The sequence below is a fragment of the Ovis canadensis genome, chromosome 1 (assembly GCF_042477335.2).
Source record: "Ovis canadensis isolate MfBH-ARS-UI-01 breed Bighorn chromosome 1, ARS-UI_OviCan_v2, whole genome shotgun sequence".
Taxonomy (NCBI): domain Eukaryota; kingdom Metazoa; phylum Chordata; class Mammalia; order Artiodactyla; family Bovidae; genus Ovis; species Ovis canadensis.
The window spans coordinates 3,029,426-3,053,132 of record NC_091245.1 but is presented as its reverse complement, the minus strand read 5'-3'; the positions used below and the strand labels follow the sequence as shown (position 1 = coordinate 3,053,132).

Here is a 23,707-nt window from a genome sequence, read left to right as displayed (position 1 = left end):
ACAGGGAGGCAGGGTGGCCAGGCCCCCGTCAGTGCCAAGGGCCCACGAGCCCCACCCGCCCCCCACCCTCCTACAAGGTTTGGCAAGACCACACTCCAGCTGCTGCCCTCAACCACCGGCCTGTCTCCGGACACTTCAGAACCATGGTCACTGATAGGACGGGCTGGTAGGAGCTGGCACACTCCTCAGGTTTGGGGTTTTACTTTCTGCATCTTTGAGGGAGTTTCCACAAAGTGCAGGTCCGCAAATCCAGTCGTCAGCGGAGGTGGGGAAGTCTGCCTCCCTTCTGTCTGCTGGGGGGTAGGGGGTGGGGTAGGGACGAGCTGGCAGCGCCCCACACCCCCCAACTCACCCAGTCTACCACGAGGGTCTTGCTCACGCTCAGCCTTTGCTGGAGAAGCTTGGCAGCGATGGCCACGGAGTTGAAGTAGCAGAACCCCCTGCAGGGGAGAATCAGGAGAAAGGGAGAGAAAACGCGGGCGCTGACTAGTTTACACACAGCTTGCACGAGAACACTAGAGAATCCCAGGGGTCTAAGAAGTCTGGTGAAGCACGGCTTCTGATGACGCGATCTGGACACCTTAACTGACACTGATCATGGAGACACGCACGCACACGCACGCACACACACGCACGCACACACACACACGCACGGACCCCGCACACAGCCCGTCCAAGCTCTCAGGGTGACAGAGTCCATTTCACTTCGTGTCCCGGGACACCTCCTGGGACATACACTGACCAGCCTCCCAAGAGGCACGAAGGCCCACGGAACACAGAAGTTACTGTTTCACTTGCTCCCCGCTTATCTTTCCATGTTCTAGGATGAATACAATGATTCTAGAGAGGCTTCAAGAGGACGGGAAAAACAAGCTAAGAAAGTGAGGCGAGTAAAAATGAAAATCTCCTAAACCTGAACTGCCACAGAAGCTGAGAAGCCTGGGTGGGCTTATTTTGGGGGTGCTGGCTGTCTGGAAGGGGTACCAAGCACTCATAGCCTCTCCTGCCTTGCTGGCCTCTGGGACCCCCAAGAGAGCCTTCAGGGACAAGACTCTTCCAGGCTCCATCTGGGTCCCCCTGAGCCCACTCTCTAGAACATGTGACAAGCCAGACTCAGATTAGAAAGGTGACCTCAGAGCAGATACCCAGTCGGTCAGCACCCGCTGCTGGGCCACATGGACTGTCCTGGGCCAGGGAGGGACGCACGCGGGTGACGACAGCTCCCTCCACAGCAAGGGCCCTTACTGTAGCCGGGTCCCGACGCCCCCACTGGGGTCAAGGTGGCTCCCTGCCTGAGTGCTTCCTGCTTCTCCCCGTGGCTGTCTGCACGTGTGTGCCTCACCAGCCAACAGGCTGGCACTCAGCCTTCCAGGCTCTGCCCGTTGCCTCATCCTGATGACCCCAACCCTGAGTCTTCTGTCTCAGGCCCCGGGGAGAAGCCCCATATGGCACTCGCTGAGGGTTTCCTGTGTCCACTTTGGGCACAACTTGTGGGGTCAAGTCCTGTGACTCCTGCAGGGGGCTTCTCCTAGACAGGGATGGACCCTGAGTCCACATGCCACCCCCTGCCACCTCCCTGCTCCACAACCCCAAACACAGGCTGGACAGCTGACCACTGTGGTCGTGGCCTGGCGACTTGAGCCTCATGGTACCAGAGCATGAGCAGGTCGGCTGTAAGGCCACATGTGAGCAGGCCCGAGAACAAGGACGTGCCCCCTGAACTCCTCCTGGGGCAGCTGACGTTCCCTTTCCTGGGCTGGTTCCCGGGCTAGACAAGGAGGTGGCATCTCTGGACTCACTTCTGCACCCTCGGCCTCCCCTCTGTGCCCCCCACCACCCCACCCCGCATCTTTCCAGAGTCACGGTCAACTCCAGCTGCACATCCTGCTGGCCTGGCACACGGAAGGGGTGTGAGACAGTCGTGTCCCCTGCCCGTGAGTGACCACGTGTCCACTTACATGGGCGTGCTCTCCTCTGCGTGGTGTCCTGGAGGGCGGACCACAGCAAAGCCGTTCTAGGCACGACACCAGCGGGGAGAGACGGACAGAAGATTGGTTTCAGGTCAGTGAGAAAAAGATCACAGGCTGCCCTTGAGCACAGGCAGTCTGCATGGTTTCCAGCTGCCCCCGGGCGCAGACGCGGGCAGGACCCAGGGCTCCCTGTGAGTGGTTCGGAGACACCCAGGTCCCTTCTGTGAGGCCTGCTGTCATCACAGATCACGGAGACAAAAGGTCAGCTCACTCCTGACTTTCTATCCATAACAGTCTTCTGGCCAGGCTGTGGGCTGCCGAGCGGGGGAGTCTAGGAAGGAGGGGATGGGGCGCCTGTGGCCCTGTTCTGATTATAACCATCAAGAAGTAACTGGATGGGAATGCTGGAGCAGATGAATCTGACGGGGCTTGGCTGTACCCTGGTTGGGCTGTAATGTCAGCTTCCCTGCTGTCTCTGTGGCTCAGCTCCCCGGGGAATGGGTAGTGCAAAAAAAGGGCCACTATCGCCTGTGAGCAAAGTCGACAGGCTGGAGAAGAGCTGCAGGCTGCCCCCTCCAGGCCCCGAAATCACTCAGGCTTTAAAAGGACCATCTGCAAACCATCCTGCAGCCACCGTAATAAAGACGGCTTAGACCAGCACGCCCAGTCTCGCCAGCCCAGGAAGCTGTGTGGTCAAGGTCTGCAACAGAGGCCCCAGGGCCATGGACCACGCTGGCCAGGCATGGGAAGTGTGCCCAGCCTGCTGCGGAGACTGGGCTGGGGGTGCACTTGGTGGGAGCCCCCCTCAGCACCGCCCAACCATCTCCCTGTCCCTGGACAGGACCTCATACCCTGGGCCTCTCCAGTACCCCCACGGCTCTGTGCCCACTCCCGTGTAGCTCAGAGCTGACCGGCGGCAGGGGCGGTGGTAGGGGGAGCACACAGGTTCCCAGTGGAACAGCACCTCTGTGCCAGCACCCCGAGGAAGCAGTGAAACTTATCAACGTCATTAAACCTGGACGTCTCTTTAACGCCTGTGCAGAGAGATAGGGGGTGTGTAACCAGCCCGGCAGGGCTGTCATCTTGGGGAGAGCGAGACTGTGGTCAGTGTGGGATCTGAGCTTCCTGGTGAAAATGAGAGCTTTGGAAAACCAGCTCTTGCCTGTGCGGAGGAGACCCTCCTGACGAGATGGGAAGTGACAGGCACGGTTCCCAGGGTGTGGGCTGCAGTGAACACTGCCTAGTAAGAGGCGACTGAAGGGTCTGGGGCCCTCCGTGACCCCTCATCTCCAGACAACCGAGCACCGTGCAAAGTCAGGATAAACGACGCACTTGGCGTGCAAGGCCCCTCATGAAGCAGGAGGACAGAGGCTGCTGGTGTGTTTCAGGGTCTGCACAGCAACATGTCTTCAGGACAGCGCCCCTCGCTGAACTGGGGTGTAGGGTCAGAGACGCAGACCTGCAGCCCCCTGAGGAGCCCCCTCTCCTTGCCCTGCACTAGGCCAGGCTGCCCTGCCTTCGTGTGCTTCAACAAAGGCTGCGTGCCGCCAGCCACAGATGCAGAAGCGGGTGTGACGACCCCGGCTGAGCCACGAAGCCAGATGTACTATTATTTTTAAATTAACAAATATTTACAAAGCTTCCTTTTTCAATCTCTGATGACTAGTCAGATGTGGATGACACAACTCCTACAGACAAAAGCTCTCCTGGTCTTTCAGCCACTGTGAGAGGGCGGGGCTCCAAGATCAGCCTCGCTGAGTACTGCTGCGTGGCTGTGTGTATTCCCACAAGGGGCAGGGTCCCCTGCGGGTCAACGGCGGGGACAGACCTGGGCGCCCCGCCCTCCTCACAGCCGCCTGGTGCCCTGCAGAAGTGGGGAGCAGAGGCGGCCAGCTGCCCCCTCCCTGGGCACTCTCCCCCCAACCCCAAGCCCCTGCTGCAGGTCCTCACTGACCTTCAGCTCCCCCGTGGCCACCTTGAAGACCAGCTCCACCACACAGCCCACAGCCAGGCGGGCAGCCCCCGACGAGTGCACCTCGTTCCATATGGTATCACTGTCCACCTGTGGAGAGAGTGCGCCTGCGGTGAGCCCACTGCCCCGAGGGCCACACTGCCCCCGCCCTGCCGGGTCCCCTGTGCTCTGCCTCTGAAACTGGAGGGTCTCGTCTCTCCCTGACTAATCACAGAACACGGCTCACATTCCAGCTTACTTTTTTTTGAAGACACGCCAAAAAATACTGAACAGGAAGAGAATGGTAAATGCACCCAAAATAGCACACCTGCGTGCTCACTGCTTTCTGAGGTGTCATTTCTTTTCTCAGTGGCTCCAAGTTACTCCAAGCTAAGAGTCGTGATGTCAAGGTTACCTAGCTCCCCCAACCTCTTTTTTCAAACTGCAACTGCAGCTGAGTTACACCCACAGTCAGCAAAAGCAAATGTTAAGCAGGGTTAGAATTAGCCGTTTGCTGTTCAGTCCTGTTCGACTCTTACGGACTGCAGCACGCCAGGCTCCTCTGTCCATGGGATTTCCCAGGCAAGAAGAGCAGGTTGCCATTTCCTTCTCCAAGGAATCTTCCCAACCCGGGGATCGAACCTGTATCTCCTGCTTTGCTGGTGGTTCAAACGGCAAAGAAATGCATCTGCAATGTGGGAGACTGGGGTTTGATCCCTGGGTTGGGAAGATCCCCAACCCAGTCTCTGGGAAGGCCGGCTCGCATGTCGATTTTATTGAACTGATTCTTGAGCTGAAATAACTGGTCCCCAATATTCTAGTTGAGAGGCTACTGCAACGAATAACAGCACACCATTATTTAGAACAGAAGCCTGTCTTTGAACGTTGAATATTAATGCCGTGGAGACCGGACTAAGTGCAGAGCGTTCTTCTGACATTTGGAAGCTATTTAAAGAACACAGCGGTTTGGTCATTGAAAAGAAGAACCCGCACGGAATAACGCTCCTCAGGAAATAGCTCGAACCGCTCGTAAATGTATTTTAAATCATCTTGCTTTGAAGATGAAGCCTCAAGACTTCATTGAAAGAAACCCATCCATCCCACATAATGATCAGGGCCTGGGCGCCGACCCTGGCGGGGGCGGGGTGCCAGACCCTCACCTGCAGCTCAGCCCGTGTCTGGGCCCTGAGTGTTCAGGGCTTGGAAGGGGTTGCTGCGGGCAGCAGGTTCTTACGGACCCTGCAGACTCCACTCCAGGTGGACAGGCTTGTCACTCAGGCTTCCCAGAGCCCTCTCTAGGAAGGGCATGGGAGTCCCAGGCGTGTGCTTCAGTCCATAAGAGTACCATCCCTGATACTCAGGGGTGGTTTGGGCAAAAAAACTACTCAGATTCTTTCTCCTCCAAATGCAATAAATTGGGCTTTTGGCTAAGTAACCAGAGCCAGGGGGGGAAATGGACCGACTCTCCGCGTTCAGTGAAGGGTCTTTGTGCTCTGCTCTTGTCTCGAGGGTCCAGAAGCTCCCATAGGTAACACTGTGCCCAGGGTAAGGGACAGACCCAGACCCCCAGCCCCACTGCAAGACCGGAGGCTGCCACTGCCGCCCGAGAAACTGAAGGTGATCTGCACTGCCTCGGGGCCTCCAGCTGCTGGCCAGCAGCTCCCCGTGGATCCACTCGGATGGAGGGCTTGGAGCCCTGAGTTTCAGAACGAGGCTCTAGGGAGGGCGCTGGGAAGGCAACACCACAGAGGCGACCCCACTCGGGGTGACCGCCACACACGGGAGTGGTGGAGGTGGGGGAAACAGGGCCCACCGCCCGATTCCTCCACAGTTCCCCACAGCGAAGGTGGATGGGAGGACAGCTGGGGAGACCTCACACGGAGGTTTCAAACGGACACTTGGGGTAGCCCTTCTGGGTGGGCTGCGGGCCCCCAGGGCCTGCGAGGGGCTGCCCCCTTTAGCCATGGCAGAGCTGGAAGGGAAATGCAAAAATCGGGAGGAGAGCAAAGCAGAAGTTGCTGTTAACTTGGTTTGGGGGGAAAAAATGTAAAACCAGAAAAGCGTGCATTGCACAACCTGGATGTTCACTTGAGTGACCTTTCCTTCCGTGTCTCCACAGCTGACCCACACCCTCCCAGCCACATCTGGGTCCCTGGGGTCTCCACAGCCACCTCGACACCCCGGGGGCTGGCCCTGTGGTCTGGAAGGAGACACTGAGGCCCAGGAGGGCTGTGGCTGCACCAGCGGCGTGGCGAGGCCCCGCTGAGCCTGCAGGAGGACGGGCACCTCGACCCTCTGCCCGCCCGTTTGTGTCAGTCGCTCAGTCGTGTCTGACTCTGTGCGACCCCAAGGACTGTAGCCCGCCAGGCTCCTCTGTCCATGGGATTCCCCAGGCAAGAATCCTGGAGTGGGTTGCCATGCCTTCCTCCAGGGGATCTTCCCGACCTAAAGATAGAAGCTGGGTCTCCTGCATTGCAGGCGGATTCTTTACTATCTGAGCCACTAGGGAAGCCCTCTTGTTAGGAGTAATTACAGCAAACAGTTGGGAGTGAACAGTCCCTTTGGAATCTGCACGGCTCACACTCCCCCGATTACTCTGACTGACGGACTCCCCTCTTGACCTGGCTCCTCTTGGTAAGACTCTATAGGTCTCTGTGCTCCTGAGCGTTTCTGTGCCCAGACGTGGAGGTGGATGCCATAGCCTGCCGTGGTGGGGTGGGACCTGGACTTCACACTGGGGAGGGGTCGCCTGGCTCAAGGCCCCAGGCCCCAGGCCCCATTTCGCTTTCGTCTGTGGATTATAAATCCTGCCTTGCGCGGAGCGGCTGCAGGGCACTGCAGATCCAAACCTTTTCAAGTCTGGCCAAAAATTTGCCCCGAATTAAGAGATTGCAGCCTATTTACAATACAAAATACAATAACTCTAGGAGGGCCTGGTGGTGGTATGAATAAATGCCGTTTATTCTCTTTCTGACGGGATAATTTTCAAAGCAGCAATTTTTGTAAAGACTCAGGAAGAAAACAATTTTGTTTCATTTCCATAACAGAATCCAGACCTGGGCTCCACTGTGCGATCTGTCATTACACGGACCTTCAATCGCTGCGCGGTTCCAGCCAGGACGCCTTTGCGTCCACTGCAGCCTCTGGCCTCTCTGGAACCAGGACCGGCCGTGGAGCTCCATGGCCAGCAGGCTGGCTGGGAGGGGGCTGCTCTGACCCCCGAACCCAGCACACTCGCCTTGCCTGCACCCTTCCTCATCCAAAGGCCGGCAGGTTGGGGGGCAGACCCCCCTGGATGAAGGAGAAGCTCTGGCTTTGCTGGGGGTCAGCTGGGCGCCCAGACGGATTCAGCACCCCTGCCACAGGCAGGGAGAGCCCCGGTGAAACAGAGCCTAGTTCTCCCATGTGTCTGCCCCCGCACCTCTGCTCAAGGGCTCGACCCAAGGGGCGCGGCTCTGCCCGCCTCTCATGGCCCATAAATCTCGTGCCCACAGTCAGAGCGGCATTGGGGGCTTCGGGCCGGAGCTCGGCTCTGGGATCGGGATCGACACGCTCCCATGCGGCGATGGGATTCGCGAGCTGAGCCGGACCAGGGGGCACCGTGGCTGGGCGGGTCAGATGAGACGGGCCGCACACCAGATCCCGTTTCCTGAAGCCAGCCCGGCTGCCAGACGGCCTTCCCTGGAGTATGGTGCCCCAGACCCACCATCAAAACCCTCACAGGCTCACGGGGCCTTTGAAGCCTCACATGTGCGCGGTGGGGCGATCCGCCCCGCGGACCCTGTTTATGGAAAACACCTGGCAGCAATTACCTGCTCTTCGGAGAGCGGGGCGGCGGTTTCTGTGACCACCGGGACCCCGAGAACAAACAGGACATTATTTACACATTAAAGAAACACTTACCCCGACACCACCGCAGGGCAGCCTGACGAACACGGACGCCAATGAGCCTGCGGGGAGAAGAGAGCCCGGGTCAGGTGGCAGGGTCGCCAGGCACTAGTAGGGACGCAATGTGTCCACCGGGGGGGCACGTGCGGCTGCCAGGGCGACACCTGGCTAGCAGAGGGTCCCGGGCTGAGCGGGCCCAGCCCCGGGGAGAGACCCCGCCTTCCCCAGGGCACCAGCTGCTCCTCAAGGGGCGGGGAGCCCCGCGGGGAACCTGGCAGGGAACCGTCTGAGCGGCAGCGTCCAGAGCTCCCGCCGCGGACACGCGCTCTCAGCCCTGAGCTCTGGACGCTGCCCTTCCCAGCAGTGAGCAGGAGACTTGGGGCTGTCGCTGCCCCCCGCCCCGTCCTGGGGGAGCCCTTTAGATGTGGAATGCGAGTCACGGCAGGGTCCCCTCCCTATGCAGGAGTGTTCCAGATTCACCGGGATGTGCCCAGCTAAGAAACCACACAGCCGTGGGGCTGGCCGCCCAGGAAGGCCTGCGCAGGGTCCATGAGGCTCAGACTGTCCCCGCCCAGGGACAAGGCCAGGGACCGTCTTCCTCCTCGGTTTGAACCGGGTGCAGGATGACGACCAGCCTAGAAGGCACCCCTTCTCCAAAGGGAGGCGAGGCCTGTGCCCACCTCATCCGGGCTCCTGGCCGGGACCATGCTGGGGACCCTCCCTGCCCCTCGAGACGGTGGACCTGTCCTGCCTGTACGCACTGCTCTCCTCCAGGTCAGGGCCTCCCCCATCGCCTGCCACTGCGGCTCTGGACTGCAGTTCCCAAACTGCCCATTGTCAGAGCCACACGGCCTCCAGCCCCCTTCCCTGTGAGGCTGCGGGCACGGCTGCGTCTCCTACTGCACCCGTGAGCCTCAGCCACCAGACCAGGCTCCCTCCCCAGCTCGCTGCCGTGAGAAGGCAGTGACCAGACAGCTCCCTCCAGGGTCTGCTGCTGACATCAGTCTGGCCAAGCCGTGTCATCGCCCCATACTAACCACACAGGTCTTTTTGCACGTGGCTTAGAAATGTGTGGATTCAACTGAAAGTGGCAGGGAGATCACAGGGCAGTGTTGGGGCACCATTACCATCATCAGAGGTTACCAGTCACCACCAGGTCGGGATACTCAGAAAGATGTCCTGATGTCAGGACAGTCACCAGACACGTAAACAGGTCTCAGGCAGTGAGACGGTATCTGCCCGGGCATCCTCACGGCCACGTGGGCACACGTCACAACACAGAGCTCAGCAGAGAACGAGGAAACAGCACGGGCTGTACTGTCATTAGTGCAGATGGGACACACACAACACGTGTGTGTGGCGATACCCTCGGCTCATGAAAGAAACACTAACAGCTGCCGAGGGCAAGGGTTGGGGTCTGAGATGATGGAGGAACACTTCAACAAAGACACCACAGCAGCAGAGGGGCTTCCAGGGAGGACGATACTGGATGTACTGAGGAGGGCCCCCATGGGGGCGGGCCTGGCTCGGCGGGCGGGAAGCGACAGCTCCCGGCTCACCGCCCCGCCCCGTTTACTCTTCCCCAGTGACCTCTGTTCTGGCATCTCTCTCACTTCTGATCACCTGCCTTAAACTTTGGAACCAGTTTGAAAACCTCATCCGTCCTCCTGGTGGGGGACTTGCGTCCACCTGCACCCCAGCGTGGGGCCCAGTCCCCCATCACCCTGCCTCCTGTCCCTCAAGTGTCACATGCCTGGCGGGCGGGCAAAAGGGGTGGGCTGACCACGAGAGTGGACGCGGAGCGCCAGGGTGAGCTGGGGAGACCCGCGCTGGTCAGAGAAGGACGTGCATGGGCTTGGAGGCTGCGGGGTGTGCTCAGGGGTGGCCCGGCCACTCTCTGGCCTGAGGCCCTGCAGAAGCGGGGGTCACTGGGACTGCAGCCCAGCACTGTCATGGGACCCACGGGCAGCCCCACCGGTGCTGGAGAGCGTTCCAGGAGCGGGGCTCCCTGTGGGAAGGAGCTGAGCGGCCCCTAGGATCCGGGGCCAGGCTGCAGACCTTGCACTTGGCTGGCTCCAGGCCTCCCTCCGTGGCCACTGACGGTCCCCTAGCTGCACCGTCCTTGTCTTTGGGGGCTCCTTCTCACCAAGCCCCACTCAGCCACAGGCCAGGCCCTCTCCTCTGGGCCCCCCACTGGTGCCGTCTCATTTCTAGACGTTTCAGCTCGTACCCATGCCACTCCCAGTGCGACAGGCTGGCTTCTGGGCTCCTCGGTGTCCCCTGTCCTCCCCTTCCTAGGAGTGGCCAACTTGGACCACCCTGCCCTCCCCTCTCCCCAGTGACTCTGGGTGTGGGGCCTGGACACTCCCGACACCCCCTCCCAAGCTCAGAGGACAGAGACATGCTTCGGGGGCCAAGTGGAGGATGCTGTCCACACTGAAGAGTCTGTCCAGTCTGCACAGACTGGGACCGCACAGGGCCTCAGCCAAGGGAGGGAACAGCAGAGTGCCCCTCCATGGCGACCAGGGCCCTGCCCAGCTTTGGGCCAAGTGAACCTGCACGGCTCCTTCTGGTTTCTTGTATGGTATCCTAAACCATGTGGTCGAGCTTTGGAAAACTCGGCGGGGTAGCATTCATCCTCCAGGGCTGGCCTCTGTGATTGGTCCAGCTTCAGTGTTATGTGTCCCTAGATTCACAAGTCGAACTTTGACCCTAGTGTGACGCTGGGAGGTGGGGCCTTTGGCAGCGGCTCTAAGCTGTGGAGCCCGCAGGAGTGGGGTCAGTGCTCTTCATAAAGAGAGCTCCCCACCCCTCCCACCATGAGGCGGCATCGGCCGTGAACCAGGCAGAGGCCCTTACCCACCACGCTGGCACCCTGAACCCACAAGTCCAGTCCTGGGGAAAGGGGCACGTCTGGACAACGTGCCTGAGCCTGGCTGGCTGGAAACTTGACTGGAAAGAGCCTTCCTCAGAGCTGGCCAAGCCTTGCCCTGCAGCTGTGGCCTGACTTCGTCCTGGCTCCCAGCAGCCCTGGTCCTCTTCCTGGGAGGCAGCAGCATGCTCACGTCCGGCCCCCATGCTCTGAGACTTTCCAGGGTGCTCGCTGCAGGGTCCTCCCGCCCTGGGACCCTCGAGTGGCCCCCCAGTGCTTGCCATTCCTCTCCATGTCCTCCGGAAGCTCCCGGGCCCGCGCGCTAGGGACGCTCCTTGGATTTCTTCTCTTCTCCGGCTTCCTGGTGCTCAGCCCTGGTCAAGTTCCTCGACTCCCTGTCCCGCCCAGCCCAGAGCTCAGTTTCTGAGTCCATGTCTCACATGACTCCCCCCGAATGTTTTTGTCTTTCTCCTGTTCTCTTGTCTCGGCTCGCATTCTGTGGACATGTTGCCTCCCCTCCAACGATTCTTAGGCCAGTCTTGGCTTCTGTGGCAACTCCTAGAAGTCTGGCCTCCGAGTGGTGAGCACCTTCCTAGGTGCCCGCAACCCCTGACCTTCTGCTCTGGCTGAGGGTGAGGGTGTGAAGCTGGTGGAAGGTCCAGGGACACGGCGGCTCAGGCACCGTCATCACCACTGTCGAGGATCTCAAGGCGCTATGTGTTGGGGTGCCCCACTGTCAGCTCCCTCTGGGCAGACGGACCCTGAAGGAGGTCCCCCATCTCTGCCGGGGGGGTAAAGGTCAGTGTGCCGAGAGCCCAGGATGGAGGGAGGGAGGGCCGGCGGCCTCACCTCCTCTGGGCCTGAGTCTGTCCCAGCCCAGGGGGCCCCTGCCTGTCTGTCTGGGGCTACAGGGCTGCCAAGGGGACGTGATGGAGACCTCTCAGGCCCTGTGGCCTGGTCCCCTGAGTCCTGCCTGCCTGCACCTCAGGGCCAGGGTCTCTACAGCCCCTGTCACTTGGCTGACAGCGGGCGGAGGTGGGGGCGTCTGTCCCTGGGGCCAGCTCTGGACCCACTTCCTGGCGCGTGCCGCGCAGCTCCGCGCCTCAAGCCCCTTCCCGTCTCCCAAGTGTGGTGGATTCTGACGTCTAAAAGCCCAGTCACTGCGCACAGTCCCCTGCCCAGACCCGAGCACACTCGCTATTGTACCCGCCTCCAGCTATGTGCTTTCCAAGCACTCAGCACCTACAAGGCGCCCAGCAGGAAAGATGCGACCCCACGTGCACGAGTGGGTGAAGGGGCCCGCGGGCACACGGGGAGGTGGTGGGGCCGCACTGCAGGGTCCCTGGGGAGGGGGGGTGACACCTATGCAGTGAGGGCCAGGCACAAGGCCAACCCTCTCCACGTCCACCCTGGAAATGAGAGCAAACTGGGCACGGCCCACCTCCCCCAACCCCAGCAGGACCCGAGAGTCTGGTTCTGGGACCCTCTCTGCCTGCCTTGGCTCAAGAGAGATGAGGGGCATCTCGCGCCAGGGGGCTGGGACAGGTAGAGAAACCCAGGTTGGCGACTGTCCTGGCTCAAGATGATTGGGAAGTGGTAGTGGTGGTAGCGGGTGGAAACTGTCCAGGAAGTGTTCTGAAGGGGGGCTCTGCCCTTGTGAGCCTGGGCACCCCACCTGTCTGTCAGCCCCACCTGCCTTATGGGGACCCTGACCACCTCCCTAGGGGGAAGCAGTTCTTTCCATCAGGCCCAGATCCTGTTACTTCATCTGGGGAGCTGCCTGTTCCAAATGAAGCCCCGGGCCCCAGGAAAGGCTCAGGCCACTGCCGTCCCCCTGGGAGCCTGGACGAGCGTCCCCAGGTGGACTCTAGGCCCAGAAAGGGGTGGCCGGGTGGTGGCTGCAGGCCCCGACCAGCCTTGCCCGTCACAACTCAGCTAGTTGAGATTCTGCAAAACCAGCGGTGCTCAGCCCGTTTGCTCCCCAACATGCCCAATGCAAAGCAGGAAGCCAAGCGCCCATGTGAACGCCAAGGGCGGGTTCCTCCTTGGACCCTCACCTGACAGCCTGGCCCGGGCACCACGGAGAAGGGCTGCCTCTGCCCCCACTGCCCACACACAGCCCGGTGGGAGACACTCGGCCACCAGCCAGGGCCCCAAGGGCGGGATGGCGGGGCCTCAGGCGTGGGCCGGGCTGGGAGCAGCCTCGCGGTAAAGGTAAAGAAGGCCTTGAAATACCTAGAAGTTTCTTACTGTCCAGTTTCTGCCTGTTGAGGGGGTTCGTGCCGTAGAGCAGGGCGTGCGTCTCCGAGTGCACCGTCTGCAGCTCCTCCAGCGTGGCCTTCCGTCCACGGATGCACTGCGGGACAAGAGGGGATGGGAGGCCGCCGCGGTCAGCCACAGCAGCAAACCAGCACCCAAGACGGAGCGGGGTTTCACGTGCGCATGAGCACAGTGTGACTCGGTTGTTGTGAAATCAAAAGCAAACACCACCCCACGTGATATTTGAAAAATATTTGGGAAATATTTTAGAGGGCGTATACTTTAATTACAACTTAGACGTTTTAGAAAAAAAAAAGAGATAATTCCAGCCTTCAGCGCTTTAGCCTTCACTGTCACGTCAATGATTTGGCATCAATTTGTTATTTTGCTTTCCAACTGTCTGGTCTTAAAATAGATGGAAACCGCCTCACACGTGGGGCTGCGCTCGGCTCTCACGAGGCCAGACCCCAGCTCTCCGGGTACCGAGAGCCTTCCTGGAGGGGAAGGTGGCCCATAACCAGCCTGACACCCCGGGCTGGTTTGACTGGCACATGCCTGACACTCTGTCTGCATGCTTCTTCACTCTGGAGATTCCTCAGATCTTGGGCTATTTTCAGATGTTCCCCAGAAATTGCCATGAACATCACTCCTGAGTTGAGCTACGTTTACTTAACCTTTTAGAAGCAGGCTAGTTTGTGAAGCAAGATTCTGGTCGACACCTTACACTTTCCGAGTCAGACTAATGCAGGGGGACCGACCGGACTCCGGGTTGCAGGGGGAAGGCTTGGGCTCTCGGGGCCAGACGCACCCTGTACAGAAGTGGGCCAGGAGCTGCACTCCCACGGAGACCCCCAGGGGGCCCCGGAACCGTTCCTAACAGTACGACAGGCTCCCAGAGACGCCTGTCTGCTGGCCAGGGGCCAAGGACAGGGAGCCTAAGATCGGCAGGCTGCGGCCAAGACTTTCGCGGCCTGGCTTCCAGCGTGAAGGGGTACAAGGTGGCAGGAAAGCTGACCCACCCACACCATGACCTTTCACACAGAGTGGCTCAAAGAGGGGAGCCAACCCAAAGAGTGGGGGTGCTGGCTGCAGGCTTGGGGGTCTCAGGAATTCATGGCACGGCAGGTCCCTTAACCTCCCCTGCCTCGGGTCAAGTCCCACAGCCATGTCCTATGGACCATACCTTGCATGGTGAGTGCTCCCAAGTGTGCGGAGGGCGGGCCTGGCCTCCAAGCATAATGCTGCGAGGAAGCACCCCTCCACCCCGGATCGGTACCCCCTCAGCCTGTGTCTCTTTACCTCGGGTCTGTCCCTTCAGCCTGGGTGTCTCACCCTGGGTCCGTCCCCTCAGCCTGTGTCTCTTCACCCCGGGTCCCTCTCAGCCTGTGTTGCTCCACCCCGGGTCTGTCCCCCCTCAGCCTGTGTCTCTTCATCCCGGGTACCCCCTCAGCCTGTGTCTCTCACTCAGGGTCTCACTCAGCCTGTGTCTCTTCACCCCGGGTCCGTCCTCGCAGCCTGTATCTATTCATCTCGGGTCCGTTCCCTCAACCTGTGTCTCTTCACCACGGTCCGTGCCCTCAGACTGTGTCTCTCACCCCGGGTTCGACCCCTCAGCCTATATCTCTTCACCCCGGGTCCGTCCCCTCAGCTTGTGTCTCTCACACCAGGTCCGACCCCTCAGCCTGTATCTCTTCACCCCAGGTCCGACCCATCAGCCAGTGTCTCTTCACCCCGGGTCCATCCCTTCAGCCTGTGTCTCTTCACCCCGGGTCCGTCCCCTCAGCCTGTATCTCTCACCCCGGGTCCCCCCTCAGCCTGTGTCTCTTCACCCGGGTCGGTCCCCTAAGCCTGTCTCTTCACCCCGGGTCCCCCCTCAGCCTGTGTCTCTTCACCCCAGGTCCGTCCCCTCAGCCTGTGTCTCTCACCCCGGGTCCCCCCTCAGCCTGTGTCTCTTCACCCCGGGTCCGTCCCCTCAGCCTGTGTCTCTTCACCCTAGATCCGTCCCCTCAGCCTGTTTCTCTTCACCCTGGGTCCCCCTCAGCCTGTCTCTCTCACCCTGGGTCCCCTCTCAGCCTGAGTCTCTTCACCCAGGGTCCCCCCTCAGCCTGTGTCTCTCACCCCGGGTCCCCCCTCAGCCTGTGTCTCTCACCCCGGGTCCCCCCTCAGCCTGTGTCTCTCACCCCGGGTCCCCCCTCAGCCTGTGTCTCTCACCCCGGGTCCCCCCTCAGCCTGTGCCTCTCATCCCGGGTCCATCGCCTCAGCCCGTGTCTCTCATCCCGGGTCCCCGCTCAGCCTGCGTCTCTTCACCCCGAGTCCGTCCCCTCAGCCTGTGTCTCTTCACCCCGGGTTTGCCCTCAGCCTGCGTCTCTCACCCTGGGCCGCCCCTCAGCCTGTGTCTCTCACCCCGGGTCCCCCCTCAGCCTGTGTCTCTCACCCCGGGTCCCCCCTCAGCCTGTGCCTCTCATCCCGGGTCCATCGCCTCAGCCCGTGTCTCTCATCCCGGGTCCCCGCTCAGCCTGCGTCTCTTCACCCCGAGTCCGTCCCCTCAGCCTGTGTCTCTTCACCCCGGGTTTGCCCTCAGCCTGCGTCTCTCACCCTGGGCCGCCCCTCAGCCTGTGTCTCTTCACCCGGGGTCCGTCCCCTCACCCTGTGTCTCCTCACCCCGGGTCCCCCCCTCACCCTGTGTCTCTTCACCCCATGTCCCCCTCAGCCTGTGTCTCTTCACCCTGGGTCCGTCCTCTCAGCGTGTGTTTCTCACCCCGGGTCCCCCCTCAGCCTGTGTCTCTCACCCCGGGTCCCCCCTCAGCCTGTGTCTCTCACCCTGGGTCCGTCCCCTCAGCCTGTGTCTCCTCACCCCGGGTCCCCCTTAGCCTGTGTCTCTTCACCCCGGGTCCTCCCTCAGCCTGTGTCTCTCACCCCGGGTCCCCCCTCAGCCTGTGTCTCTCACCCTGGGTCTGTCCCCTCAGCCTGTGTCTCCTCACCCCACGTCCCCCTCAGCCTGTGTCTCTTCACCCTGGGTCCGTCCTCTCAGCGTGTGTTTCTCACCCCGGGTCCCCCCTCAGCCTGTGTCTCTCACCCCGGGTCCCCCCTCAGCCTGTGTCTCTTCACCCCGGGTCCCCCCTCAACCTGTGTCTCTCACCCTGGGTCCGTCCCCTCAGCCTGTGTCTCCTCACCCCGGGTCCCCCTCAGCCTGTGTCTCTTCACCCCGGGTCCCCCCTCAGCCTGTGTCTCTTCACCCCGGGTCCCCCCTCAGCCTGTGTCTCTTCACCCCGGGTCCCCCCCTCACCCTGTGTCTCTTCACCCCGGGTCCCCCCTCAGCCTGTGTCTCTTCACCCCGGGTCCCCCCTCAGCCTGTGTCTCTCACCCCGGGTCCCCCCTCAGCCTGTTTCTCTCACCCCGGGTCCCCCCTCAGCCTGTGTCTCTCACCCTGGGCCCGTCCCCTCAGCCTGTGTCTCCTCACCCCGGGTCCCCCTTAGCCTGTGTCTCTTCACCCCGGGTCCTCCCTCAGCCTGTGTCTCTCACCCCGGGTCCCCCCTCAGCCTGTGTCTCTCACCCTGGGTCCGTCCCCTCAGCCTGTGTCTCCTCACCCCACGTCCCCCTCAGCCTGTGTCTCTTCACCCTGGGTCCGTCCTCTCAGCGTGTGTTTCTCACCCCGGGTCCCCCCTCAGCCTGTGTCTCTCACCCCGGGTCCCCCCTCAGCCTGTGTCTCTTCACCCCGGGTCCCCCCTCAACCTGTGTCTCTCACCCTGGGTCCGTCCCCTCAGCCTGTGTCTCCTCACCCCGGGTCCCCCTCAGCCTGTGTCTCTTCACCCCGGGTCCTCCCTCAGCCTGTGTCTCTTCACCCCGGGTCCCCCCTCAGCCTGTGTCTCTTCACCCTGGGTCCGTCCTCTCAGCGTGTGTTTCTCACCCCGGGTCCCCCCTCAGCCTGTGTCTCTCACCCCGGGTCCCCCCTCAGCCTGTGTCTCTCACCCTGGGTCCGTCCCCTCAGCCTGTGTCTCCTCACCCCGGGTCCCCCTTAGCCTGTGTCTCTTCACCCCAGGTCCTCCCTCAGCCTGTGTCTCTCACCCCGGGTCCCCCCTCAGCCTGTGTCTCTCACCCTGGGTCCGTCCCCTCAGCCTGTGTCTCCTCACCCCACGTCCCCCTCAGCCTGTGTCTCTTCACCCTGGGTCCGTCCTCTCAGCGTGTGTTTCTCACCCCGGGTCCCCCCTCAGCCTGTGTCTCTCACCCCGGGTCCCCCCTCAGCCTGTGTCTCTTCACCCCGGGTCCCCCCTCAACCTGTGTCTCTCACCCTGGGTCCGTCCCCTCAGCCTGTGTCTCCTCACCCCGGGTCCCCCTCAGCCTGTGTCTCTTCACCCCGGGTCCCCCCTCAGCCTGTGTCTCTTCACCCCGGGTCCCCCCTCAGCCTGTGTCTCTTCACCCCGGGTCCCCCCTCAGCCTGTGTCTCTTCACCCCGGGTCCCCCCTCAGCCTGTGTCTCTTCACCCCGGGTCCCCCCTCAGCCTGTGTCTCTTCACCCTGGGTCCGTCCTCTCAGCGTGTGTTTCTCACCCCGGGTCCCCCCTCAGCCTGTGTCTCTCACCCCGGGTCCCCCCTCAGCCTGTGTCTCCTCACCCCGGGTCCCCCTCAGCCTGTGTCTCTTCACCCCGGGTCCTCCCTCAGCCTGTGTCTCTTCACCCCGGGTCCCCCCTCAACCTGTGTCTCTCACCCTGGGTCCGTCCCCTCAGCCTGTGTCTCCTCACCCCGGGTCCCCCCTCAGCCTGTGTCTCTTCACCCCGGGGCCCCCCTCAGCCTGTGTCTCTTCACCCCGGGTCCCCCCTCAGCCTGTGTCTCTCACCCTGGGTCCGTCCCCTCAGCCTGTGTCTCCTCACCCCGGGTCCCCCTCAGCCTGTGTCTCTTCACCCCGGGTCCCCCCTCAGCCTGTGTCTCTTCACCCCGGGTCCCCCCTCAGCCTGTGTCTCTTCACCCCGGGTCCGTCCCCTCAGCCTGTGTCTCTTCACCCCGGGTCCCCCCTCAGCCTGTGTCTCTTCACCCCGGGTCCCCCCTCAGCCTGTGTCTCTCACCCTGGGTCCGTCCCCTCAGCCTGTGTCTCCTCACCCCGGGTCCCCCTCAGCCTGTGTCTCTTCACCCCGGGTCCCCCCTCAGCCTGTGTCTCTTCACCCCGGGTCCCCCCTCAGCCTGTGTCTCTTCACCCCGGGTCCCCCCTCAGCCTGTGTCTCTTCACCCCGGGTCCCCCCTCAGCCTGTGTCTCTTCACCCCGGGTCCCCCCCTCACCCTGTGTCTCTTCACCCCGGGTCCCCCCTCAGCCTGTGTCTCTTCACCCCGGGTCCCCCCTCAGCCTGTGTCTCTCACCCCGGGTCCGTCCCCTCAGCCTGTGTCTCCTCACCCCGGGTCCCCCTCAGCCTGTGTCTCTTCACCCCGGGTCCTCCCTCAGCCTGTGTCTCTTCACCCCGGGTCCCCCCTCAGCCTGTGTCTCTTCACCCCGGGTCCCCCCTCAGCCTGTGTCTCTTCACCCCGGGTCCCCCCTCAGCCTGTGTCTCTTCACCCCACGTCCCCCTCAGCCTGTGTCTCTTCACCCCGGGTCCCCCCTCAGCCTGTGTCTCTTCACCCCGGGTCCCCCCTCAGCCTGTGTCTCTTCACCCCGGGTCCGTCCCCTCAGCCTGTGTCTCTTCACCCCGGGTCCCCCCTCAGCCTGTGTCTCTTCACCCCGGGTCCCCCCTCAGCCTGTGTCTCTCACCCTGGGTCCGTCCCCTCAGCCTGTGTCTCCTCACCCCGGGTCCCCCCTCAGCTTGTGTCTCTCACCCTGGGTCTGTCCTCTCAGCCCGTGTCTCTCACCCCGGGTCCCCCCTCAGCCTGTGTCTCTTCACCCCGGGTCCCCCCTCAGCCTGTGTCTCTCACCCCAGGTCCATTTCCTCAGCCTGCGTCTCTCACCCCGGGTCCATTCTCCAGGCTGTCTGCAGGCCTGTCTCCTGGGTGTGGGGACCCCTGTGGCTGTCAGTGACCGCCCTCGGCGTTGCTCTCCTCGCCCCCATCTTCCAGCTCCTGCCTGGAAACTACCCTGGTGGCCGCCGGCCTGAGGGGACCGTCCTGTGAGCGTGGAAGCAGCTCAGGGCCCCACAGGCCGAGTAGTGGCCGGGAGGATGGCCGGGCAGGGGGGTCCTCTGCAGGAGGCGTGCCCACCGGACCGATGCTGCCCCCCAGTGGCGCGTCCTCACTGTGTCTGGAAGCAGGTGCGGCCTCTCCAGCCCTCTGCCTGGGGTCCCTATCGTCTTTCCAGAGGGACTCCTGGGCCCAGACCTCCAGCCATCTCCTCCAAAGATCGTGAGTCGTCATAAGCTGGCAAAGATGTGGGGTCACCAGAGACGGGCTGACCCCAACTCCTCAACACCCTGTCCCGATGAGGGGCAGATGGGGAGTGGGCTCTGACCACACCCTCCAGACGGCGCTGGGCTCCGAAGGATGGACGGAACAGTTCTGCTCAGCCATAGGCTCGGGCTTTCCAGGGTCACCCTGCAGAGCTCAACCTCCTGCTAGCACCCTATCCCTGGCTTTGTGGGGTTCATGGTTTGGGGAACACAGCAGGTCCCCACTGGGTGGGCACATGGGAGGCCAGGCCCCGTCGTCCTGGAGGGCTCCCGGGAGGTGGTGTCGCCTGCCTGCTCCACAGATGACAGTGCTATGGTGTCCACAGCCTGGAGCCCCCCTGCTTGTGCACAGACGCCCTTCTACCCCGACCTCCTGCCCCAGACCCAAAGTCCCTTACGGTAGCCACACTCCTGCATCACAGGGGTGGAGGGACCTCACAGAGTCCTTCAGCAGACCTGTCCTCCAGGACCCAGTGTTCAGGGGTGCAGAGGTGGGGGCCGAATTCCGGGCAGACTAGTCAGTCTGCCCACCACCTCCACCCTGCAGGCCTGAGGCTCTACCCACACCCTGAGAGGAGCTTTCCCAAAAACTCAAGGAAGAGAACCTTCGATGAAGAGCCAGCAGAAACGATCGTCTTTCCCCAGGCCAGGGCCACCAGACCCCATCCCGCGGCAGAGGCCCTGGGATAGCCTGGCTGTGCGTCCTGGGCGACGAGAGGGAGCCTGGCGAAAGGCAGGCTTCCCGGAGGATGATCAAGAAGGGGAGTAGGCGAGAGGGGCCGGGGAAGGGCCCCCCGGGTTCCTCCAGAGGGCAGGCCTGCGTGTCTGCCTGCGCAAGCGTGGCGTCCCCCAGGTCATCACACGCGGCCTGGCTCGCGACACCCGCAGGGCTGCCCTCACCTCACATTTGCCTCGCAGGCCGGTCTCCTGCAGCCGCGACCAGATGCTCTGGATGCGCCCGGCGTGCTCCGGGTGGCTGTTGGTGTTCCCGCAGGTGCACTGGTGCTTCAGCATCAGCGTGTCGTACACGAGGCCTGCAGCGGAGGAGGCAGGGGTGGCTGCGCTCAGAGGAGCCCTCGGGGTACCCGGCAGCTGGTCCCCCTGCCAGGGGAGCTGAGCTCAGGGCACTTGCCCAACAGCCAGAGTCCGCAACACCCGGGGGAGCCGGCGAGGGAGGGAGACATGAAAAGGCAGCCCTGTCCCCAGGACTCAGGGCTCTCATATCACAGGGACCAGGCTGACCCAGACAGCGGGGAGGTTTTGCTCCCAAACTCAGGTCTGCCAGGGACCCGGTCTACGGAGTAGTTTGCCCCTGTGGACTGACATCCATCCGTCCGAGGTTCTTGGGGCTTAGAAGCCTTGGTTTCTGCCTGCGGAAACGTGCAGAGCCGCTGGACAGGAGCACACGCCCGTGCACACACACACAGACACACGCAGGGACGCAACTGCATTTGAAATTAGCCTAGACAGTGGGGCGGGGGAGGGTGGGGCGCGGCCTTCCAATAGCAGAGCAGCAGGACAGGAGCAGACTGACGGAAACACAGACGCACACGCCGGTCCACGTGGACCGCAGGTGCGCGCATGTGTGGACAGCTCCAGGACATGGGTCCCACCCGACGGCATCACGGCTACACAGCCGCGTGCTGCTGCTCTCGGGGTGCGAGGTGGGAGCTCCACGGTGAAGCCACCCGCGCCCCTTTCGCAGACGGGGAACGGCAGCCGAGCGAGCGGGGAGTGGCCAGGACGCTGCGGAGACGCGTGTGGACGCAGGAAGAGGCCCAGAGTCCTGGCTTTGGAAAATACACCGTGTCTGTGTCTACCTGCCTGTCTGGCTACGCACAGACACAACCTTGGACGTGTGGCCTGATGCTGACCGTGGCTCCCCCAGGGGTGGGGTCGGGGCCGCCCACTGCCTGCTCAGGGCGTCCACTCTGTGTGCTTTCTTTCAAGGAACACACACTGTTTCATAAGTGTCAAAAAGGAATAATGAGGAGAAACTGGGAAACAGCAACAGAGCGGGGCTCGCCCGCCAGGACACTCGTGGTGACATCATGCTGGCCCGTGGGCTCCCTCGTGGGGACCCCGAGCACCCAGGGGGCACACGCGACGTGAGAGTGTCTCCACTGGGGTCCTGGGGTCGTCCGAGCTGTGCCTCCTAAGCACGGGCCCAGCTCAGCCGATGCCAAGGACTCACTCTTAAAGAGCCCCTGCTGACTACTCGTGGCACCTTGCAGGTCTCTGGTTTTCTTACTGCAAAGCAGGAATTTAACTTCTGGAAACTGACTACGAAACTCTTCTCCGAATATGATCAGTCTCCTTCCAAAATCTGACAAGGAGAACGTAGCCACGTTTGCACGTTACAGCGAAACAGAGTGTTCGGTGAGATCTGAAGAAACACCCGATGCATTAGCACAGGACGGGGTGAGGCGCTGTCCTGGGGCCCTCTGTCCCAGGCGGGGTGGGGGCCGGTGGCAGGGGCCGACCTGGAGCCCATGGGCCGGGACAGCCAGTCCAGCGCCTCGACTCCGGCAGACGCTGCACTCAGCCCTCTGCCCTGACTACCAGGGAACGCTTTCAGGCGGAGAGAGACTTCTGCAGGGTTGGGAGGCTGTGGGTGGGGGTGCGACAAGACCACAGGCAGGAGCAGGCCGTGGGCCGTCCAGGAGCGGAAGCGAGTGTCTGGGCCAGCCGCGCCCTGCACCCACTCCACCTGCACGGTCCAGGCATCGCCCGGGCCTCATGAGCAGGGCCCTGGGCGGAGCCTCGGTCCAAGGCCAGGACAGACGAAGGAGGGCAAGATGGTGACCCCGCCGACCCTGGGTGGGGAGCTGCCTGGGGGGGGCAGGCCCAGGGATGGGCAGTTCTCTGAGGCCATGCTTCTCTGGGGAAGAGGAGACGGGCTTCTCGGCCAGGACAGACCCTGGTGACCTCTCTCTGTTGGTGCCCCCAGCCTGGGGCTGAGCCTCGGGCAGAAGGTCAGGTGGGTGTGAGGCTGGGCACCACCCGGGAGCCTCGCCCAGTCTGAGCCTTGCCCTCTGGCCCCACAGGCCCCGCGTGGCACCTCCCTCATGCCTGCAGCCGCGGCTGCCCCGAGAGGGGGCCCTCGCCCTCCCCCGGCCCCCAACACCCCGCCCCATGGTACCTGTGGTAAACCTCGGCTTGGCTGGGGGCTCCTGCACGGACATAGGGAAGGTGGCAGACGCGGGGGAGGACTGCGCCCGGGATAGAGGCCGGTGCCCACCGAAGGACACGGGGATGCCAGCGGCCTCCATGGATGCCTGGTAGTTCCTCAGCTGGTGGATCCGCTGCTGCTCCAGGAGGAGGGCTTGCTGGGGGCAGAGGAAAGGGGCCACTCTGTTGCTTCCCGGCATCTCCTGTCCCTGGCTGTAGGGCTACGGGGCCCCTCTCTCCCAGACCCTCTGCCCCACCACCCCGGGCTCCCAGTGCAGAGCCTCGTGCCAGGCTGCTGGGGAGAAGCCTGCCCTCTGGGCCAGGAGGGCAGCCAGTGAGGCGGCAGCCTAGGGCCCTGCTGATGAGTTTGGACATCCCCATGGGAAGACAGGCCGTCAACGGAAAAGCCTGCTCAGAGCTGATGGGGGGCCCAGGCAGCCTAGGGGCCGTGAAGGGCTCCTTGAGGAGGTGACACCTGGGGAGCGGGGTGGCAGTACCCAGGCAGAGGGTGCTGGCGGGGGGGGGGTGGACTCTGCAGTGTGAAGGCAGGGACTCGGGGCGGGTCCAGTTTTGCCCAAGGAGGCGGATGGAACCCGGGGAGAGGTGGTGGGACGGGTGGGGGGCCTGCCCGGCCCTGCTGCTTCTGTGGGGACCCAGGGGGTCTCCTCCCCGCACGGCCGAGGAGGGAAGGGCAGGACACCCTACTTCGGAGCCTGCCCTGCAAGGCGGGTGAGGAGCAGACTGCCGCCCCTGCCTGGGGCCTCCCTCCACAGGTGCTTCCTCCCACGGCCTCTCCAGACGTGACACCTGACGCCCCCGGAGCAGGTGCCCGTCTCAAGGTGACTCTGCAGACTGCTGCGCGTGCCACCGCATTTCCCCGAGGCGAGCTTGCGGTTCTTCTCCCGAGAACCAGACACCCAGCGCCTCTGATCACTGCCTCAGACTCAGAGCCCAGGGATGACTCCCCTAAGAGAATGCCGACCACCTTATCATTGGCAAGACACCAGCCCTAAAAAACTGCCTCCCAGTTTCACACCAGCGCAGTACGAGCACGCTGAACTCCAGTTATAAGAGGAAGCCGCCGCCTCTGTGAATGGGCGAGGCCCTGACCTAAGCCCCCGGCGCGGGAACGAGGCCCGCGGCCTGGATGGCCCGCCTGGCGCGCTCACACTGCCGAGCCCACACGGCAGTGGGGACAGTGGCTTCCCCTGCCCTGCCCTCCTTGCTGTCATTAGC

General features: G+C 62.7%; 1 protein-coding gene across 10 annotated transcripts in view; it reads right to left on the bottom strand.

The window, feature by feature from the left end:
- Positions 1 to 23,707, bottom strand: part of HDAC4 (histone deacetylase 4) — a 299,426-nt gene that overhangs the window by 33,064 nt on the left and 242,655 nt on the right. For 7 of the 10 annotated variants that reach the window (XM_069583551.1, XM_069583520.1, XM_069583527.1 and 4 more), the window contains 7 exons: positions 22,443 to 22,629; positions 20,201 to 20,334; positions 12,917 to 13,037; positions 7,825 to 7,871; positions 3,925 to 4,032; positions 1,959 to 2,014; positions 353 to 440 (listed from right to left, as the gene is read on the bottom strand). In XM_069583551.1, coding sequence (XP_069439652.1) covers positions 353 to 440; positions 1,959 to 2,014; positions 3,925 to 4,032; positions 7,825 to 7,871; positions 12,917 to 13,037; positions 20,201 to 20,334; positions 22,443 to 22,629 — 741 coding nt within the window. The remainder of the gene's footprint in view (positions 1 to 352; positions 441 to 1,958; positions 2,015 to 3,924; positions 4,033 to 7,824; positions 7,872 to 12,916; positions 13,038 to 20,200; positions 20,335 to 22,442; positions 22,630 to 23,707) is intronic. The other 3 variants (XM_069583559.1, XM_069583569.1, XM_069583579.1) reach the window with 1 other exon arrangement.